The sequence below is a fragment of the Chrysochloris asiatica genome, unplaced genomic scaffold (assembly GCF_000296735.1).
Source record: "Chrysochloris asiatica unplaced genomic scaffold, ChrAsi1.0 scaffold00025, whole genome shotgun sequence".
Lineage (NCBI taxonomy): Eukaryota > Metazoa > Chordata > Mammalia > Afrosoricida > Chrysochloridae > Chrysochloris > Chrysochloris asiatica.
This window is the reverse complement of record NW_006408543.1, coordinates 15,976,546-15,996,654: the sequence shown is the minus strand read 5'-3', so window position 1 is coordinate 15,996,654 and position 20,109 is coordinate 15,976,546. Positions and strand designations below refer to the sequence as shown.

General features: G+C 47.0%; 1 protein-coding gene across 1 annotated transcript in view; it reads left to right on the top strand.

Annotated features, from left to right (window-relative positions):
• RIN3 (Ras and Rab interactor 3) overlaps positions 1–20,109 on the top strand; it is a 117,510-nt gene that overhangs the window by 61,152 nt on the left and 36,249 nt on the right. Inside the window, exons 4-5 of the mRNA XM_006839562.1 lie at positions 7,612–7,703; positions 19,785–20,109. The exon at positions 19,785–20,109 is cut by the window's right edge and continues 2 nt beyond it. Of these exons, the coding sequence (XP_006839625.1) occupies positions 7,612–7,703; positions 19,785–20,109 (417 nt within the window). The remainder of the gene's footprint in view (positions 1–7,611; positions 7,704–19,784) is intronic.

The following is a 20,109-nucleotide window of genomic DNA, read 5'->3' as shown; positions in this document are numbered from 1 at the left end:
CCGACTCGATGGCACATAACAACAACAACATTATTCAGACTTAGCATAGTGGTTAAGAATCAGGCTGCGAACCACAAGGTTAGCAGTTCGAAACTCCCAGCTGTTCCGTGGGAGAAAGATGAGGCGTTCTGCTCCCGTAAAGATTTACAGCCTCAGAAACCCTGTACAGGGTTGCTATGAGTCTGAGCCGACTCCATGGCACATAACCACCACCACCATTATTCAAACTTACATGCCAACCACTAAAGTCACTGATGATGAATTTGAAGAATTCTACCAACTTCTTTCGTCTTAAATAGATCAAACATGCAATCAAGATGCATTGGCAATTACTAGCGATTGGAATGTGAAAGTTGAAATGAGGGGGTAACAGAAAGAGCTGAACAGAAAATTTCAAAGCTTGAGAAGACAAAACAAAATATTATAATGAAATGTGCAAAGACCTGGAGTTAGAAAACCAAAAGGGAAGAACACGCTCAGCATTTCTCAAGCTGAAGGAATTGAAGAAAAAATTCAAACCTCAACTTGTAACATTGAAGGATTCTATGAACAAAATATTGAATGATGCAGAAAGCATCAAAAGAAGATGGAAGAAATAGACAGTTACTGGAGCAAAAAGAAATGGTCGATGTTCAGCCATTTCAAGAGATAGCATATGATCAAGAATTGATGGAGCTGAAGGAAGAAGTCCAAACTGCACTGAAGTCATAGGTGAAAAAATAAGCCTTCAGGAATTGACAGAATACAAATTAAAATATTTAAGCAAACCGATCCAGCACTGGAGTCATTCGTTCATCTATACCAAGAAATCTGGAAGAGAGCTACCTAGCCAGCTGATTGGAGGAGATCTATAATTGTGCCCATCCCCCAAAAAAGGTGACCCAACAAAATGCAAAAATCATGCAACAATATCATTAATAGCACATGCAAGTAAAATTTTGCTGAAAATAATCCAAAAATGCTTGCAGAAGTACATCAGTAGAGAACTACCAGAAATTCAAGCCGGATTAAGAAGAGGATGTGGAATGAGGGATGATTTCTGCACATTTCATTCCAATACTTTGTTTTGTCTTCGGGAGCTGCCCTTCGAAATGTTCTGTTCAGCTCTTTTACTATCTAATTTCTTCCATGTCTTTTAGCATCTCTATGCTTAACAGCTAGTTTTAGAGTCTCTTTCTGACATCCATCTTGGTATTTTCTTTTTTACCTGTCTTTTTAATGACCTTTTGCTTTCTTCCTGTGTGATGTTCTCGATGTTATGCACAATTCTTCTGGTCTTCGGATATTAGTGTCTAATGTATCATAACTGTTCTTGAGATGGTCTCTAAAATCAGGTGAGATCTATTCAAGGTCATATTTTTGGTTCTTGTGGAATTGTTTTCGTTTGCTTCGGCTTCAGTCTGAACTTGCATGTGAGCAATTGACAACATCTGTAGAAGAGCTCAGCATCATGGACCAAAACAAGCCAGAGTTGCTCCACAGTCTGTCCCTGGCTTTGTTCTGGTAGGTGAGATTGAGCTTTTCCACAGATATAGTCAGTTTGATTCTGTCTATATTCCATCTGGTGACGTCCATGTTTTTGTTTTTAAAAAGGTATTTGCAAAGAATAAGTTGTTGATCTTGCAAAATTCTATCATGCTATCTCCAACATCAATTCTATCACCAAGGCCAATTTTCCAACTATTGATCCTTCATCTTTGTTTCCAGTCTTCACCTTCCAGTCACCAGTAATAATCAATGCATCTCGCTTGCATGTTTGATCAATTTCAGACTGAAAAAGTTGGTCAAATTCTTCAATTTCATCATCAGAGGTTTTAGTGATTGGTGTGTAAATTTGAATAGTAATGGTATTAACTGGTCTCCTTGTTGTTGTTGTTAAGTGCCATCAAGTTGGTTCTGACCTATAGCAACCCTGTATAGGGTTTCTGGGGAACTTGAACTGCCAACACTGTGGTTCAAACCAACTTTGCAATCCAATGCATTTATCCACAGTGCTCCTTGTAGGCATATGGATATTATCCTATCACAGACAGCTTTGAATTTTCAAGATAGATCTTGAAATGCTCTTTTCGATGATGAACATGACACCATTCCTCTTCAATTTGTCATTCTCGGTATAATAAACTATGTGATTGTCAGATTCAAAATGGCCAATATTAGTCCATTTCAGCTCACTAATGCCTAGACCATCAATCCTTTTGCATTCCCCTCCATGTTTGACAACTCTCAATTTTCCTAGATTCATACTTTGTATATTCCATGGTTGGGAAAATTGGGAAAGGTGTGCGACAAGGTTGTGTTCTTTCACCATACTTACTCAACCTATGTGCTGAACAAATAATATGAGAAGCTGGGTTCTATGAAGAAAAACATGGCATCAGGATTGGAGGAAGACTCATTAACAGCCTGCGATATGCAGATGATACAACCTTGCTTGCTGAAAGTGAAGAGCACTTGAAGCATTTACTGATGAAGATCATAGAGCACAGCCTTCGCTATGGGTTGCATCTCAATGTCAAGAAAACAAAAATCCTCACCACTGGACCAATGAACAACATTCTTATCTACGGAGAAAAGATTGAAGTTGTCAAGGACTTCAATCTTCTTGGATCAACTATCAACACTCACGGAAGCAGCAGTCAAGAGATCAGGCGACATATTGCATTGGGCAAATCTGCTGTACAGGAACATTTTAAAGTATTGAAGAGCAGAGATGTCAGCTTGAGGAGTAAGGTGCACCTGACCCAAGCCATGATATTTTCAATAACCTCATATGGATGTGAAAGCTGGACAGTGAATAAGGATGATGGTAGAAGAATTGATGCCTTTGAGTTGTGGTGTTGGAGGAGAATACTAAAAGTGCCATGGACTGTCAAAAGAACCAATAGATCTGTTTTGGAAGAAGTGCAGTCAGAGTGCTCCTTGGACAGGCCAGAATGGCTAAGCTTCGTCTTTCATACTTTGGACATATTGTTGGGAGGGTACAGTTGCTGGAGAAGGATGTCATGCTGGGTAAGATGGAGGGTCAGAGAAAAAGAGGAAGACCCCCAACGAGATGGATCAGTCAGGTGGCATCATTGATGGCGTCAAGTGTGGCAGCGGTAGTGAGGTTAGCCCAGGATCAGACATTGTTTCATTCTGCTGTGCATGGGGTCGCTATGAGTCGGTTCCGACTTGATGGCAACTGACAACAACAACAACATATTCCATGTTCCAATTATTAATGGATGTTTGAAGCTGTTTCTTCTCATTTTGAATTGTGCTCCATCAACCTGTATGCTGAGCAAATAATCCGACAAGCTGGATTATACAAAGAAGAACTTGGCATCAGGATTGGAGGAAGACTCATTAACAACTTGGGATATATAGATGATACAACCTTGCTGGAAGCCAAGAGGATTTAAAATACTTACTGATAAGGATCAAAGACTTCCGCCTTCGTTATGGATTGTACATCAGTGTAAAGGAAACAGAAAATGAGGACACAGTGACCACAGCAATGGGCTTAAAGGCAACAAGCATCGCGAGAATGGCACAGGACCGGGCAGTGTTTCCTTCTGTTGTGTACAGGGTCACTCTGAGTCGGAACTGACTCAACAGCACCTAACAACAGCGTGCGTAGGAACTGACATGATGGCTGTGAGTTTGGCTTTTGGGTTGTGTTTTATGATTGTGTGTTTGACTTTTTGCCCGGCCCAGAGGGGTGTTTAGATAAATGCTCATCAGTTGTGTACTGAGACATGTGTCTTCACACAATAACACTCAGACCAGCCTTGAATAAGCCTGCCCACCCCTTCTCTGCACAGAGCCTCCCTCCCAGCATGCACATGGGGCCCTGTGACCTGGGCGCATTCTGTCCTCAGTCAGAGGTGAAGAGGCGCAGTTCTGCTCTCAGGGCACTCAACCCAAGCTTATCCCCAACCTCAATGCTCTGGACTGGGTGGTGGACTCTTGGGATTTTCCAGTCCCTAGAAACTAGCTGTAAATGCAGACTCCTGGGCCCTTCCTCAGAGACTCTGTCTCAGATGACCTGAAGTAGAGCCCAGAAATCTGCATTTGTAACAAGATAAGTACTGGACTGCTAACCACAAAGTCAGCAGTTCAAACCCACCAACCGCCCCTCAGAAACTGAGTCACTAACAACAACAACAACAAAAGAATTGGTTTGGTGCAAACATTGTGCCCTTGACTATTAACTAAAATAGTTGAGAAGGAACTCTGGTAGCGTAGTGGTTACAAGTCAGGCTACTAACCTTAAGGTCAGAAGTTCGAAACTACCAGTGGTTCCGAGAGAGAAAGGTGAAATTTTCTGCTCCCATAAAGTTTTACAGCCTCGGAAACCCTACACAGGGTCGCTATGAGTCTGAACTGACTTGATGGCACATAACAACAACAACAACAAATAACTAAAAGGTTGTCAGTTTGAACTTACCCAGAGGAGTCACAAAATAAAGGCTTGGTGATTTTCTTCCATAAAGATTATACCCAAGTAAACCTGTGGAGCCGTTCTATTCTGTCACGCATGGGCTTGTCATAAACTGGAGCCAAGTTCTTGGAAGTGGCTTAGGGGAATGAGACAAATGGCTTAGCTGGGGGGAGGGAGTCTTTGAGATGACGACTCACCTGCTTTAACCCCAGGAGAAAGCAGCAAGGGGGTGGGTAAGCAAGAACGGAGAAGGAAGAGAAGCCGACCAAGGGTGCAATGTCGGGGTAGACTCTGGGCAGCTCTGGAGTCTAGCTCAGGCCTGGCTGCAGGGTGGGACCCAGAGTGGAATCTTTGTGACCCTCCTTGTGGCCATGAGGCTCTGCTGCCTGTGGCCAGTCTCTGAGGGTCACAGGAAGCAGCCCTTCAGAGAGAGGTGGTGGGTGGCAGAGCAGATAAGAGGTGAGTCCAGCAGCCTCTGAGGTCCTGCAGGACGGTGCTTTACCTGTGACCCACTTCATGAGGGTAAGCACCCCCAGCCCCAGGGTTTCAGTGAGGGGTGCACCTGAGGATGGGAAAATGATTCAACAGGCTCTTGTTACTTAGAGAAGAGGCTCCCATCCAAATACTCACCAGGCCTGACTCTGCTTAGCTTCCCAGATCAGCCGAGATCCTGAATGAAGAGACTCAGGACCAGGGGGGATGTTGTCTACCTCTGGTCACTCAGCCAGGTCTCAGGTCAGGTTTGAACCCAAGTCTGTCCAACAGCAGGGTCAAGCTGCTTCTGCGCCAGTCCTTTAACCCCACAAGGGCGAGAGTCTGTGGGTGAGAAGGCATTGAGGGCCACGGAAGACCTGGTGGGAAGGCCTTGAACGCCGTGCCTGGGAGTTGCAGTGTCTTCCTTCAGCAAGGGCCGCGGTGGGCTCCCAGTCAGATGGCTCTTCAGCCACAGTGGAAGGGGGACGGGAGCCTGCCGTAGGTATCGGATGGGGTACCCATCTGTGCACAGATGAACTGGGAGAGCAGGGCAGATGAGGAGCAGAAATGGGCTTTCTAACCAGAATGAGGAAGGAAGGGAGGAGGAACCCCTACCCCCCCAACTCTCTCTGCCCCCATGATGTGACTAAGGAGCTGTCACCTCCAGAAAACTAGTAAACAATTGCCATCGAATCAATCCTGACTTGTGGAGAACCAATGCATGTTAAAGTAGAACTGTGCTTTATAGAGTTTTCCGTGGCTGATTGTTACAAAGTAAATGGCCAGGACTTTCTTCTGCAGTACCTCTGGGTGGACTTGAACCACCAAACTTTCAGTTAGCAGCTGAGCATGTGAATGATTTATACCACCCAGGGAAGGATATGGTTATCACTGTATCTGAAGCTGTCCTGTCCGCTACTGTAGCTGGAGCAAGGACTGTCTTGCCCTTGGACAGTCCCCAGTCAGCTGGGACAGAGAAAGTAGCCCTAGAGTCCACCTCTGAGAGGATGGAGAAGAGGCCCTGGTCCAGCCTTCTGGGAAGAAGGAGATGCACTGGCGTCCACTAGGTGGCGCTATCATCTCTGTAGCCTAGATTCCTAGAGGTGGGCTGCTGGATTAGAGGTCTAGTTGAAAAATTATGGAATATGTCAAACTGACTCTTCTCCACAGCATGTACCCCATATAGTGCCTATGAGTTCAGGCTCTAAAGTTAAAGGTCCCGGCTGCATGCTGGGAAGTCTGTTTGCTGAGCACAGGGGCCTGTGGAATCTGCAAGTTCTATCTGGGGGTCTCGGCTCTGCTCTCCTTCCCTGCAGTTTCTCACATTTGCATTAGTCCATTCAGCAAATCCTTGCTGAGTCTCTGATGTGTTAAGACTGTGGGGTGTTGGGGACCTGTAGAGCGGCCCCCCAGGAGGGCTCACAGCGCAGTGCTCACAGAGAGATGACCAGGGGTGGTGGGCCTGCAGCAGACAGTGGCCACCAGATTCCAGTGGAGGCCCATCCTCAGGCTACTTGGCAGACATGGATAGGTAGGCTTTCACGGTACATGAAATCAGCGTTTGGGGAGAAGAGGAAAGAGCTTAAGCAAGGAAGGGTTGAGTAGATTGTTAACAACAAGTGGGTAGCAAGCACAGAGCTGAGGACTGTCCATGCACTCTCTCAGTCCTCTCTTGGGTCCAGTATGGGGGCCATTCCCCCATCACACAGTCCAGAGAATGGAGCGGCTGGGACAATGCAGAAGAGTGGGAGTCATACCCTGAAGGCCATGAATACCTCCAGCACCAGGCATAGAATCAGGACTCACCCTGGGACTCCAGGCTGTACCTTAGAAGTAAGCTCTGACCTAGAAACAGCAGGCCTGGGGCTGAGAACATTCTGCCTTTCACCTACCATGTGGTCCAGACCCCTGCCTTCCCCTCTCCAGCAGTAAGGGTGAGGCGTCTGAGTCCCTGCCAGGAGATCCCAGTCAGACTCAAGACTTCAAACAGAGCTGGTGACCCCACTGTGTGCTCACCGGGGTGAAGTCTGACTGTGTGCTCACCGGGGGATGTCTGACTGACTGTGTGCTCACCGGGTGAAGCCTGACCGTGTGCTCACCGGGTGAAGTCTGACTGTGTGTTCACCGGGGGAAGTCTGATTGTGTGCTCACTGGAAGGTGTCTGACTGTGTGCTCACCGGGTGAAGTCTGACCATGTGCTCACCGGGTGAAGTCTGACTGTGTGCTCACTGGAAGGTGTCTGACTGTGTGCTCACCAGGTGAAGCCTGACCATATGCTCGCCAGGGGAAGTCTGACCATGTGCTCACCGGGTGAAGTCTGACCATGTGCTCACTGGGTGAAGTCTGACTGTGTGCTCACTGGAAGGTGTCTGACTGTGTGCTCACTGGAAGGTGAAGTCTGACCGTGTGCTCACCGGGTGAAGCCTGACTGTGTGCTCACCAGGTAAAGTCTGACCATGTGCTCACCGGGTGAAGTCTGACTGTGTGCTCACCAGGGGAAGCCTGACCGTGTGCTCACCGGGTGAAGCCTGACCGTGTGCTTACCGGGAGAAGTCTGAGTGTGTGCTCACCGGGTGAAGTCTGACTGTGTGCTCACCGGGTGAAGTCTGACTGTGTGCTCACCGGGTGAAGCCTGACCATGTGCTCACCAGGGGAAGTCTCTGCTCACCAGGGATGCCCAGGCATGACCTCCCACCCTCATGTCCCCACAGAGACTTACTGCCCTTCAAGCTGAGGCTGCCCCAGGCCATCCTTGAGGCTCGAAGCGCCACAGACCTAGAGACCATCTCAAACCTGGGCCTGGGTGAGTGCTCTTGGTGGGTCAGCGGAGGGCCGGGAAGGCAGGAGATGGGGCCCCGGATTACCCCTTAGCCCCTCAGGCTGAGACCAGTTTGTACCCGGAGTCCCAGCTCCCATGAGACCACTAGTACCCTGCCCCAGGCTGCTGAGTCTCTACCCAGGGCTATGGTACCTTCAGCAGCTGCCTAGGTCTGATGCATAGCTGTGTGTGGTCTGAGGGCACTGGGGGCTGACGAGGGATTGGCGGGGGCTGCCTGAGCTTGCTATCTGGAGGAATCAGAGTCAAACATCAAGGCCCTTCTGAAGGATGGCCAAGAGCTGGTGTCCTCGTCCCTAGTTCCACAGACAGCGTGCAGGGACACCTGTGTTCTCTCTGACCTGGAGGCTTGAAGCCCAAATCTGGGACATGGCCAGGGAAGATCTGTCCTTGGAGTTCCTGGACTTGTATATGCATCTGCCATGGATCTCTGTGTCTGCTACTCTTTTTCATTTGTCTTCATAACCTTTTATTGTGAATTGAGTGAAGGTTTACAAGCAAGATCATTACTTTGACATTCAACAAATCCTACACTGTGCTTCATCTCAGTGATTGCAGTCTCCTCCCTGCAACAACAGTGATCCGGCTTCCTCTCTGTGGTTCTGATTTCCATTCATTCCATCCACCTTCCCAGCCCTTGTCCTTAGGTATATATTGCTCTTTTGATTTTGAATGATTGACCATATGGTTTGTTTCTTTGTCTCCACTTAACAATATTTGCTTCTATTCCCTCTGTTTGTTTTTTCTTGTTTTTGTTTGTTTTTATGCATACAAAAACACTCAGGAATATATAATCATTAAAACAACCAAAGGGCACATTCTGCAAGCCAGTCTCCTGGCCGCCAGCACACAGCCTTTCTCTCTCCGTTAGTCTAGAGTCCTCAGCTGCTCAATCTCTCCCTGCCATTTCCTCTGACTCCATCTTTGGCTGCTTCTCGAGTTAGGGTCCCACATTGCGCTCATGCTCTTCTATCTTGATAGTCCTAGGGTCCTCTGTTCCTGGAATGTAACATCTACTCCCCACTTTATTATACAAAACTTCTACCTTTACAGTTGTGACAATCACAATTAGTCACGATAACAATTACTCACTATTGAATCATAAGAATCTTCTCCCCATCTCCTTTCACCAGACCCATCTAGACAAGATGAAAACTATTCAGTGGGGATTCTACCTCCCCCTGCACTCTAAAACTCAAATCCATACCTGCTATTCTTTATATAACTCAGAAGTGATCGGGTTTAGAGCCCACCCCATTCCCGCACGACTTCATTCACGTAGCAAAGCAGGATCCTCCTCACAGGCACAGGGGCCACAACTTGAGGATATATTGTTCCATCCACAACAGTTGCCTCCACAGTCCTGGCCCCCAGTCCTTGTCAGAAGGGGAGGGTCATGAACAGGCATGAGTCCCCTGCTCCCTTGCCTCCGCCGCCTACCCAACTGACCCTGAGCACAGTCTTACCCGCCTCCCTGGCTCCCTTGACCTTGGGGGTGATGAAGAGAGCAGAGGAAAAGAAAGGAGAGAGGGGGCAGGCCAGGACATTACCAGCACATACCCTATCACACTGACCCGAGGGACACCTGCTCAGCCATCTGCTAACTTGTGTCTGGAACAGAGAATTTCTTACAGGAGGAGGTCAAGGAAACATACTTGGGAGCTGCTTCCGGAGCCCCCCAGGGTCCCCATAACTGGAATCTCCCGATGACGTTCATGAACACAGCTGTTCATCAGCAAGCCTTTATTAAAGACAAACTGGGTCGAGCAGAGCCTGGACTACAGAGGTGCCCTGCTGCTGACAATGCCCCTGACGGTGTTGGAGAGCACACCCGCTGGCTCTCAGACCACCCAGAGGGGCCTCCGGATGTCAGGGCAGGAGATGGTCAAAGGGCCAGGATGGAAGAGGGGTGCAGGCCCTCAAATAGTAACATGTAACGAGCACTTACTCCATTCTAACCCCCTTGCTTTCATTGACTCATCGAATCTTCAAGCATCCCCCCAAAGTAGGGACTGCAGTGAAACCTGTGAGAGCCAGAACTTGATGGACCTGTCTGGATTTTCCAGATCTCACAAGTGAAAAAGACGTGAGTCCTTCTCTGACAGGTTTTTAATTTACACAGATTCTGGCTTTCACAGTGTTTCAGGGAAAGCCAAAAAATAAACAGAAGGCAAATTCATTGACATGGTCACCACATGTGCACTATCTCCTGTCAGTCACACACAAAGGAATCATTTTGTTGTTGTTAGGTACCATCGTCAAGTCTGTTCCAACTCAAAGACACCGTATGCACAACAAATAGAGCCTCGTCCTACACCATCCTCACAATTGTTTTGTTTGAGTCCAGTGTTGCTGCCTCTTGTCATTTCATCTTGTTGGGAGTCTTCCTCTTTTTAGCTGACCCTTCACTTTACCAAGCATGATACCCTTCTCCAGGGACTGGCCCCTCCTGACCACATGTCTGAAGTATGATAAGCAATGTCTAGACATCCTCACTTCTAAGAAGGAGCATTCTGACTATACTTCTTTACAATAGACTTGTTTGTCCTTCTGGAAGTTCCTGGTAATTTCAGTATTCTTTAGCAATATCATAATCCAAATGCACCAATTCTCTTATGGTCTTCTTTATTCTTTGTTGAACTTTGACATGCATATGAGGTGATTGGATCGAGTACACCTTAATTCTCAAACTCATGTCTTTGCTCATTAACACTCTAAAAGAGGTCTTTTGCAGATTTACCTAATGCAACAAACACATTGTCTGATACCTTGAGTATTGCTTCCATGAATATTGATTGTAGATCCAAGCAAAATGAAGTCTTGGACAATGTCAAGTTTTTCTCCATTTATCATGAGCCTCATGTGGCGCTGTGGGTTAATGCGCCAGATTGCCAAGCTGTTTGAACTGCAAGGTTGGCGGTTCAAGCTCACCAGTCGCTCCTTGGAAACCCTGTATAGGGTTGCTATGGGTCAGATCCTACTCGACGGCACTTAACAACAAATTTGTTGGGCCAGTTGTGAGGATTTTCATTTTCTTTACATTGAAGTGTAATCCATACTGAAGACTATAGTCTTTGATCTTCATCAGTAAATATTTCAAATCCTCTCCACTTTGAGCAAGCAAATTTGTGTCATCTGCATATCGTAGGTTGTTGATGAGTCTTGCTCCAATCCTGATGCCATGTTCTTCTTCATATAATCCAGCGTCTCAGATTATTTATTCAGCATACAGATTGAATGAGTATGGTGAAAGAATACAACCCTGGCACACTCCTTTCCTGATTTTAAACCATTCAGTGTTCCCTTGTTCTGTTTGAACGACTGTCTCTTGGTCTATGTAAAAGTGCCTCGTGATTACAATTAAGGGTTTCAGAATACTCATTCTCCTCAATGTTGTCTATAGCTCGTCATGACTCACACAGTTGAAAGCCTCGGCATTGTCAATAAAGCACAGGTAAGCATCTTCTGGTATTCTCTACTCTTAGTCAAGATCCATCTGACGTAATCAATGGTATCCCTTGTTCTGTGTGAATTTGGGAGTCCTGGTGTGGCACTGTGGGTTACTGTGCTGGACTGCAGAGTACTTTGAACCACAAGGTCAGTGGTTCAATCTCACCAGATGATCCTCAGAAACCCTATACAGGATTACTATGGGTCGGAACCAATTTGTTGGCACGGAACAACAAACAACAACAATGTGAATTTGGGTTGACTTTCTGGCCATTCCCTATCAATGTACTACTGCAATCATTTTTAAATTCTTCAGCAAAATTTTATTTACATGTGATATTCACATTCATGATTTTGATATTAATGTGATATGATTTCTGCATTCCATTTGGTCTTTTTTTTGTTGTTTGAATTGGCATAAATATGGATCTTCTGATCAGTTGGCCAGGTAGCTGTCATCCAGATTTCTTGGCACAGATGAGTGAGTTCCTCCAGTGCAGCATCAGTTTATTGAAACATTTCAATTGGTACTCCATCAATTCCTTGAATTTCTTCCTTCAATATCATTAGTTCCTGATCGAATGCTGCCTCTTGAAATGGTTGAGCATGGACCAGTTCTTTTTGGTACAGTGACTCTGTGTATTTCTTCCACCTTCTTTTGATGCTCCCTACATCAATCAAGAAGGAGCTCTGGTAGCATAGGGGTTACGAATTGGGCTGCGAACCGCAAGGTCAGCAGTTTGAAACTACCAGCTGTTCCGCGGGAGAAAGATGAGGCATTCTACTCCTGTAAAGATTTACAGCCTCGGAAACCCTGTACAGAATCACTATGTGTTGGAACTGACTCCACGGCACATAACCAACCAACCAACATCAATCAATATTTTGCCCATAAAATCCTTCACTATTGGCATGTTGAGACTTGAATTTTTTCTTTGGTTCTGTCAACTTGAGAAATGCTGAGCATGTTCATCTTCTCTTGGTTTTCTAACTCCAGGTCTTTGCATGTTTCATTAAAATGCTTTTCTTTATCTTCTCGAACTGTATTTGAAATTTTCTGGTTCAGCTCTTTTGCTTCCTCATTTCTTTCACCTGCTTTAGAATCTCTACACTCAAAAGCAAGTTCCATTTTGAGGTTTTTTTCTTTCTTTCTTGTCTTTTTAATGACTTTGACTACATCTCTATAGTCAAGAGCAAGTTCCATCTGTTTTTTTTTTCTTTCTTGTCTTTTTAATGACCTTTTTGCTTTCTTCCTGTATGATGTTCTTGATGTCATCCCACAACTCTTCTGGTCTTCAGTAATTAGTGTCTAATGCATCAAATCTGTTCTTGAGATGATCTCTGAATTCAGGTGGAATATATTTATATTTTGACTCTCTTGAACTTGTTTTTTGTTCAGCTTCAGACCTGAACTTCCTTATGAACAATTGATGATCTGTTCCACAGTCTGTCCTGGCCTTGTTTTGCTGATAATAATGAGCTTCTCCATTACCTCTTCCCATAGATGTAATCAGTTTGATTTCTATGTATTCTATTTGGTGAGGTCCCTGTATATAGTTGTCTTTTATGTTGTTGAAAAAACAGGTATTTACAATGAATAAGTTGTTGATCTTGAAAAATTCTATCTCCAGCATTGTTTCTATCAACAAGGCCGTATTTTACAACTACTGATCCTTCCCCTTTATTTCCAAATTTTGCATTCCAATCACCTGTAATTATCAACGCATCTTGATAGCAGGTTTGATCAATTTCAAACTGAAGAAGTTGATGGAATTCTTCAAATTTTTCATCATCACTGGCTTTACTGGTTGGTGTATAAGTTTGAATGATGGTGATACTAAGTGGTCTTCCTTGTAGGTGTTTAGATATTATTCTATCACAGACAGCATTGTACTTCAAGAGAGATCTTGATATGCTCTGTTTGACAATGAATCTGACACCCTTCCTCTTCAGCTTGCCGTTCCCTACATAGTAAGCCATAAGAATGTCTGATTCAGACTGGCTAATACCAGGATCTCTGGTAGCGTAGTGGTTACAAATCGAGCTGCTAATCTCATGGTCAGTAGTTTGAAACTACCAGCTGTTCCACAGGAGAAAGATGAGGCTTTCTGCTCCTGTAAAGATTTACAGCCTTGGAAACCCTATGCAGGGTCTCTATGAGTAGGAATTGACTCCACGGCACATAACAACAACAACAATAATCCAGTCAATTTCAGTTCACTAATGCCTAGGATATTGATCTTCATGTGTTCCATTTCATTTTTGGCAACTTGCAATTTTCCTAGATTCAAACTTCATACAGTCCATGTTTGAATCTAGGAAAATTGGAAGTTTGTGCCTGCTTCTTCTGATTTTGAGTTGTGACCCATTAGCAAATGAAGGTCCTGAAAATTTTGATCCACCCATGACATTGTGGTCAACTCAACTTTGAGTAGACAGCTCTTCCCCAGTCGTAGTTTGAGGCTCGTCATCCAGCACTTTATCTGACAATATTCATAAGATTTTTAGTGACTGTTTGGAAGTGGTCTGCCTCTCCTTGTTTCTGGACTGAAACCTGTCCACAGTGGGTGACCCTGCGGATATTTAAAATACTAGAGGCATAGCTTCCAGCATCACAGCCACATACAAGCCACCACAGTGTAAGAAGCTGACAGGCCAGTGGGAGAAGGAACCATTTTACAGATGAGGAAATGGAAATTCAAAGAAACCAAAGAGCTTATTCAGCAATAAAAAGAGGTGAAATGCTGACCCCATGCTCCAACACTGTGCTGAGTGAAAGAAGCCAGTCACGAAAGACCACAAATTGTATGATTCCTTTTATATGAAATGACTAGAACAAACAAATGTATACAGACGATAAATTCACAGCTGTCAGGGCTGGGGAATTGGAGAATGGGAAGGACTGTGAATGAGGATGAGGTAATATAAATGTTTACAATTTTTGTGGTAATGGTAACGAACTTTGTGGCTGTACTAAAAATCTTTGAATCCGGATGTATATTAAGAGAGACAGAAACAGAGTGGTAGGCTTTCTCCGCTAGGACAAGACAAAGACGGTATTCACAGGTAAACATTCAGAGTTTGAACTCAGTACTCGTTGATCGGCAGCCCTGCCCACAGCTTCATGCTTCCCACCTCTCTCCTCCCATTTGCCTTGCTTACCGTGGAGACAGCGTGGCACCCATTTATAAAGGGGCTTGGGCCTGGTATTCGGGGAAGGAGAGCCCGGAGGCCCCACCCTGCATCAGACATTTTTTTTCTCCCATTATAAAAGTCAAGTATGTTATACTTATTTGTTTGTTTTAACTGACAAAACCAGAAAATGATGAAATGGAACAAGGCATAATGCCATCATTGCTGAAAGTTTGGGGTATGTTTCCTCCCAGTCCTAACCCCCTGCTGCCACCCCTTTACTATACACCTTTAGACTCTGTGGGTTAATGCATCAGACTGCAAAGTCGCTTGAACTGCAAGGTCGGTGGTTCAAGCTTACCAGTTGCTCCTTGGAAACCCTATACAGGGTCACTATGGGTTGGAATCAACTCAACAGCACTTAACAACAACTACATATATGTGGAAACCCTATACAGGGTTGCTATGGATCAGAATCAACTTGACAGCACTTAATAACAACAACATATACATGGGGGTCCTGGTGTGGCGCTGTGGGATAAAGCACTGGACCACAAGGTCAGTGTGAACCACAAGGTCGGCAGTTCAAACTCACCAGTTGCTCCTTGGAAACCCTATACAGGGTTGGTATGAATTGGAACCGACTCGATGGCACTTCACATCAACAACAAGCTCTATGCAATAGATTTCAATTATAGAAAGGGTTACATAGGGTTACATTTGTTCTGTGAGTTTCATGTTTTGTATGTTTAGAAAAGATGTAAGTTCTATAGCTCTTCCAAGCTTGGGTAGACTTTGCTTGCTCCTTCCCCTTATCTGGTGAGAACTCGCCTAGGCTATGAAAAATTCATTGAAAACTTAAGTTCGAACGGCCAACAAACACCCCATCTTGGGAGGTTACCAAAAGAGAATTATTCACTGAGCTCACTATTTCAGTGAATTCGAGCTGTTTCTGTAGCTTCTACAACATTTGCTGCATTTGTTAGTTCTTAGGTCTGTCCTGCCATTAACCCAGGGCACCCCAAGGGGGATGCCTGGGTTGGCCTCAGGGCCAACACCTGGCACAGCCCAGGCCTGCAAAGCATTGTGGGAATGGGTACTTGGCAAGAGGCACCACTGCTGAGGCACAGGAGAGCACAGAGCCAACCCCATGGCTGCCTAGGACAGAGGGCAGTGCCTAGCATGGGAGTGGGCCATGCCCACAGCTCTGCCGGTCAGTAGAATTGCATGGCAAAGAGTCCCACTTCTCCTCTGCCCTGGACTTCTGCAGGCTGCAGAGAACGTTAACAACTTCCTTTTTTATTATTATTAAACATAAAGCCCCACACTGCCCACTGGTTCCCTACCAGGCCCTCAGACCATGAGAAGTAGCACCCAGCCCGGGTTCCCAGCTTCCCCCAGCCTTCAGTGTGGCACTAGTGTCAAGGGCTCTGCCCTGCCAGGGTGTTAGGAGTAGGAAAGCCATCCCTAGAGACATCCATGCTCTAGCCCTTGCCCTGAACCTCACTGTCTGTTCCACTGGGCCAGAATCCAGATCCATGGGTCAGAAAATGCACTCAGTCCGTGAAGAATGGCCCCACCCTGCTCTCACATTCTGCATCACTGCCTGCTTTTTGCCTCCCTCTCTCATTGTCCCCTCTACCTTTCTTACCTGCCACACACAGTCCAGATGGTTCCCATCTGAGCCCCATCCCACAGAATCCCCACACACAAACTCCACTCCAGCCGAGATGAGCCTGTTGTGCAGCAAACATCATCTTGTTATGAAGTGCTGTCGAGTCGGTTCCAAGGAGGGACTGGTGAGTTTGAACCACCGACCTTGAGGTCCAATGTTTATCCTTCAGTGCCATGCCCGGACTCCAAACGTTATTTTAGTTGCTCTGGAAGCTCAGAGGCTGGTCGGGGATGCAGCCCAACATAGACAAGCAAAGAAAACCAAAGAATTATAGTCCCGAGGGATGGGAGTGTTCAGAGCTGGGAGAGCTCAGAGGAGTGGAGGTGAGACTCCACCAGAAAGGTAACATTTGATGAGTACGAAAGATGAGTAAGAGTTTGCCAGATGGAAGAGGTAGGAGGTAGGAAAGCATCTCCAACAGAGGGAACAGCATTAGCCAAGACCAGAAGGTGAGGCCGCCATGTCCTGTCCAGGAAGAAGTCGGCAGCAGATAGAATGGGGTGAAGACTCAGTTGTTGAAGTGCCGTCGAGTCAGTTCCAACCCATAGCGACCCTGTATAGGGTTTCCAAGGAGCAGCTGGTGAACTCGAACCACCGACCTTGCAGTTCAAACCGACTTTGCAGTCCAGTGTGTTAACCCACACAATGCCACACCAGGACTCCTAAGCCTCACTTTTGTTGTTGTTAGATGCCTTCGAGTCGGTGCCACTGACTCATAATGACCCTATGCACAACACAACGAAACACTGACGACGCTAAGACAGGATGTCCAGGGGCCGGGTTCCACAGGCCTTGAATGCCAGGTTAAAGACTTGGCATGATTCTGAAGAAATAGCAGTCTTCATGCCAAGTGCAGTTCTGCAAGGAGGATTGAGGAGACCTCTGGCCTGATCTAGGTGGGCAATAAGGGGGTGTCCAGGCACAGGTGGGTGGTAGCCAGGATGTAAAGAAAAAAGAAAATTATACAGTTGCCTTCAAGTTCATTTCTACTCAGGACAACCCCATGTTTCTCAGAGCAAAACTGTGCTCCATGGGGTTTCGAAGGCTAAGTTATCAGAAATAGATGGCCAGACATTTCTTCTGCAGCATCTCAGGATGGTCTTGAACCTCCAGCCTTTTGGTTTAACAGTCATCTAGGTGAGCGATACTGAGAGGGTCCAGGCATGGGTGGCCGTGGCCATGATCTGGGTGAACTAGCAGGAGTATCCAGGCATGTTCTAGACATCTTTCCCCCACCCCCCATGACTTCCACCTTCACCCAAGTCATGTGGAAACCAAGTCTTGTGAGCTGCTCACCTGTGTGCCCACCTGGCTGCCTGTTGCTCCCTGCTAGAGAAACGTCCAAGTGGAGAACTTTATTGGGCCTACGTAAGCATGGACACAGTGCTTCACGGGCTCTCTGCTCAGGACCAGAGTGTCTGTGTGCTTGGTACAAGCACCAGGAGAGTGAATCCGTCACAGAGGGCTCAGGAGCTACCACGAAAGCAAAGGGTCAGGGAGTTGTGAAGACAGGCTCGTCCAGACTGAGGAAGGAAGATATCCCAGGTTGTGACTGGGATATGCCAAGATCTGTATGAGTTGAAGAAGAGTCATGTGAACATTTGTCATCCTGGTCATTGTGGGGACAGCAGGCTTCAAGATACAGGCTCTCTGCCCTAGGATAGTCCACTCAGAGGGAGGCACCCAGTTGGGTGTGTCACACCTCATTCTCCATCAGTTACTCTCAGTCCCCCATCCCTGGACTACCCTTGCTCACCACAAGTAGCTCAGAGACCCTGCTGACAGGGGACAAAATGCCCACATCTCCATGACCACCACCTCTCTGAGCAGGTACACGTCTTTTCATCATCTGGAGACTGTGTTCTCAACAAGCCCCGGGGCTGGGGTGCTCACCCGCCACCCTGCCACACAGGGTGTTGAGAGTCACCACAATGGGAAGTTTCGCAAGTTCCTATGAAGGAAGGCCACAGACACAGGGGCTTGAGAACTCATCTAGAGGAGCCCACTATGAAGCACTCAGCTGCTAACCAAAAGATTGTTAATTCAAACCCACCAACCGCTCCACCACAGAAACATGTGGCATTGTGTTTCCATAAAGATGATAGCCTTAGAAACCCTGTGGGGCAGTTCTCCCTGTCGGATCTCTGAAACTCTTCACCTGGAAAATGGGGACAGTGGTCAGATTGACCGTCAAGACAGAAGTTCGGAGATCAGTGAAAGAATGGATGTAAAGCAAGTAGCCAGGGGCTGGTGCAAAGCAAGAACTCCTTGAGTGTTTGTTCCTATTACTGGCCTTGCTAGGTGTGGTAGCTTTCTTACTGACATGTCCCTCCCCGAAGGCTGGGTGAGAGGCTGGAGGCCTGGTCCCAGCTCAGCCCATTCTTGAGATTCTGCGTACCTAAATCTCGATCCACCTCAGAATCAACAACCTGAACAAGACCTGGGCCCCATGTTCCCTTCCATGCAAGGGTTGCTTGAGTGCGCTTCAGAATGGACTACAAGCCAACTGAAAGTAACTGTTGGGTTTTTGTGCCTTTTTTGGGTGGGAGGATAGGGGGCTAGAATCCTGAGCTTCCAGCAGATTCCCTGTGGAGGTGGTACCCTGACTGAGGTCAAGAACTCCCTGATGCTCTTTCAGCTCGACTGTTCTACCAACCTGATTCAGGACAAGCACTGGAGGGTCAGGCCTCCTTAGAGTCACCACGATGGTGGCGGTGGCCAGGGCTGAGCTCGTGAGGACTGGGCTAATAGAATTCATTTAATAGAGAGCTCTTGCTGACTGCCGGAAGACCAAGCCAATCTGTGTTGGAAAAAGTAAACCAGAATGCTCCTTAGAAGCCAAGGTGGCCAGGTTTCATCTCCTACTTGGGACATATTACCAGGAGGGAACAGTCCCTGGAGAAGGACATCATGCTTGATTAAGTGGAGGGTCAGCAAAAAACAGGGAGACCCCCAGCAAGATGGATTGATTGGCACAGTGGCAGCAGCAGTGAGCTCAAGCGTAGCAACAATTGTGAGGTTGGCACAGGACTGGGCAGGGTTACATTCTGTTGTGCAGAGGGTCGCTATGAGTCAGAATCGATGTCATCTAACAACAACAAGGTATCCATGTGCTCTGTCTCCCTTCACCTGGATGCATGGGACCGGCTTTGTATTTTAACATAGAGCTTGACCTGAGTCAAGATCATTTTGCAGCTACCAGGGGTTCCTTGCTTGGGCAGGAAGATTGGATCACCCTGGTCACAAGCCGTGGGCTCATTCTTCCAGCATATAACCCTCACAGTGGCCAAAATCAGCCTAACAATTCGTACTTACTAAAGCACCTCTCCTGATACAAACTGATTTCCTCCTTAAGAGCTTGTGGTGGAGTTTTGTCATCCCCCTGTTCTAGAGATGACTAGACTGAGGCCCAGAAAGGTCAAGTGACCAGCCCAGAACACCCCATTGGACAGGACTGGTACTTCTGTTCCCTCGGTGCCCACCTGCCTAACTGTACCCAGCCCTACTTCATGGTTCCCTCCTAGGTAGGCTCTCACACACCGAGGGATGGAACTGCAACTGGGCCTCCCTGCCTACCCGCCATCACCTCCCCCTGCCCCAGTGCCGTTGGGGAGCATTGTGGGGCTTCCCCCTAGCCAAACAGGAAGTGGTGGGAGAGGTTTAAAACAGCCCAGAAAGGAAAACAACCCAGAACAGTGAAGCAAACGCTTGGGGCCGTCCTGCCAAACATCACCTTCTGGGGCTGCAGGCCACTCGACCACTGACCACCTCCCCTGCTCTTGTCTCCACAGGTTTCTGGGACTCCTCACTGAACCCCCGGAGAGCAACGGGGAGCACAGCAGAGCCTCCCAGAGACCCGGTTCCTGGGGCACCCCCAGTCACCAGCCTCAAGCCCACAGCTCATTACGCCAATTGCTCCTGTGAGATCCAGCTGGCGGTGGGGAATGACCGCTTGTGGTTCGTGAACCCCATCTTCATCGAGGACTGTGGCGGCACCCCACTTGCAGACCTTCCACCCCCTGAAAGCTGCCCTGTGCGCCTGCTGGCCCGCACATCCGACACCTCTACCTCACTGGCCTCCCGGTGGGCCCCACGTCGCCCCCCACCTCCACCCCC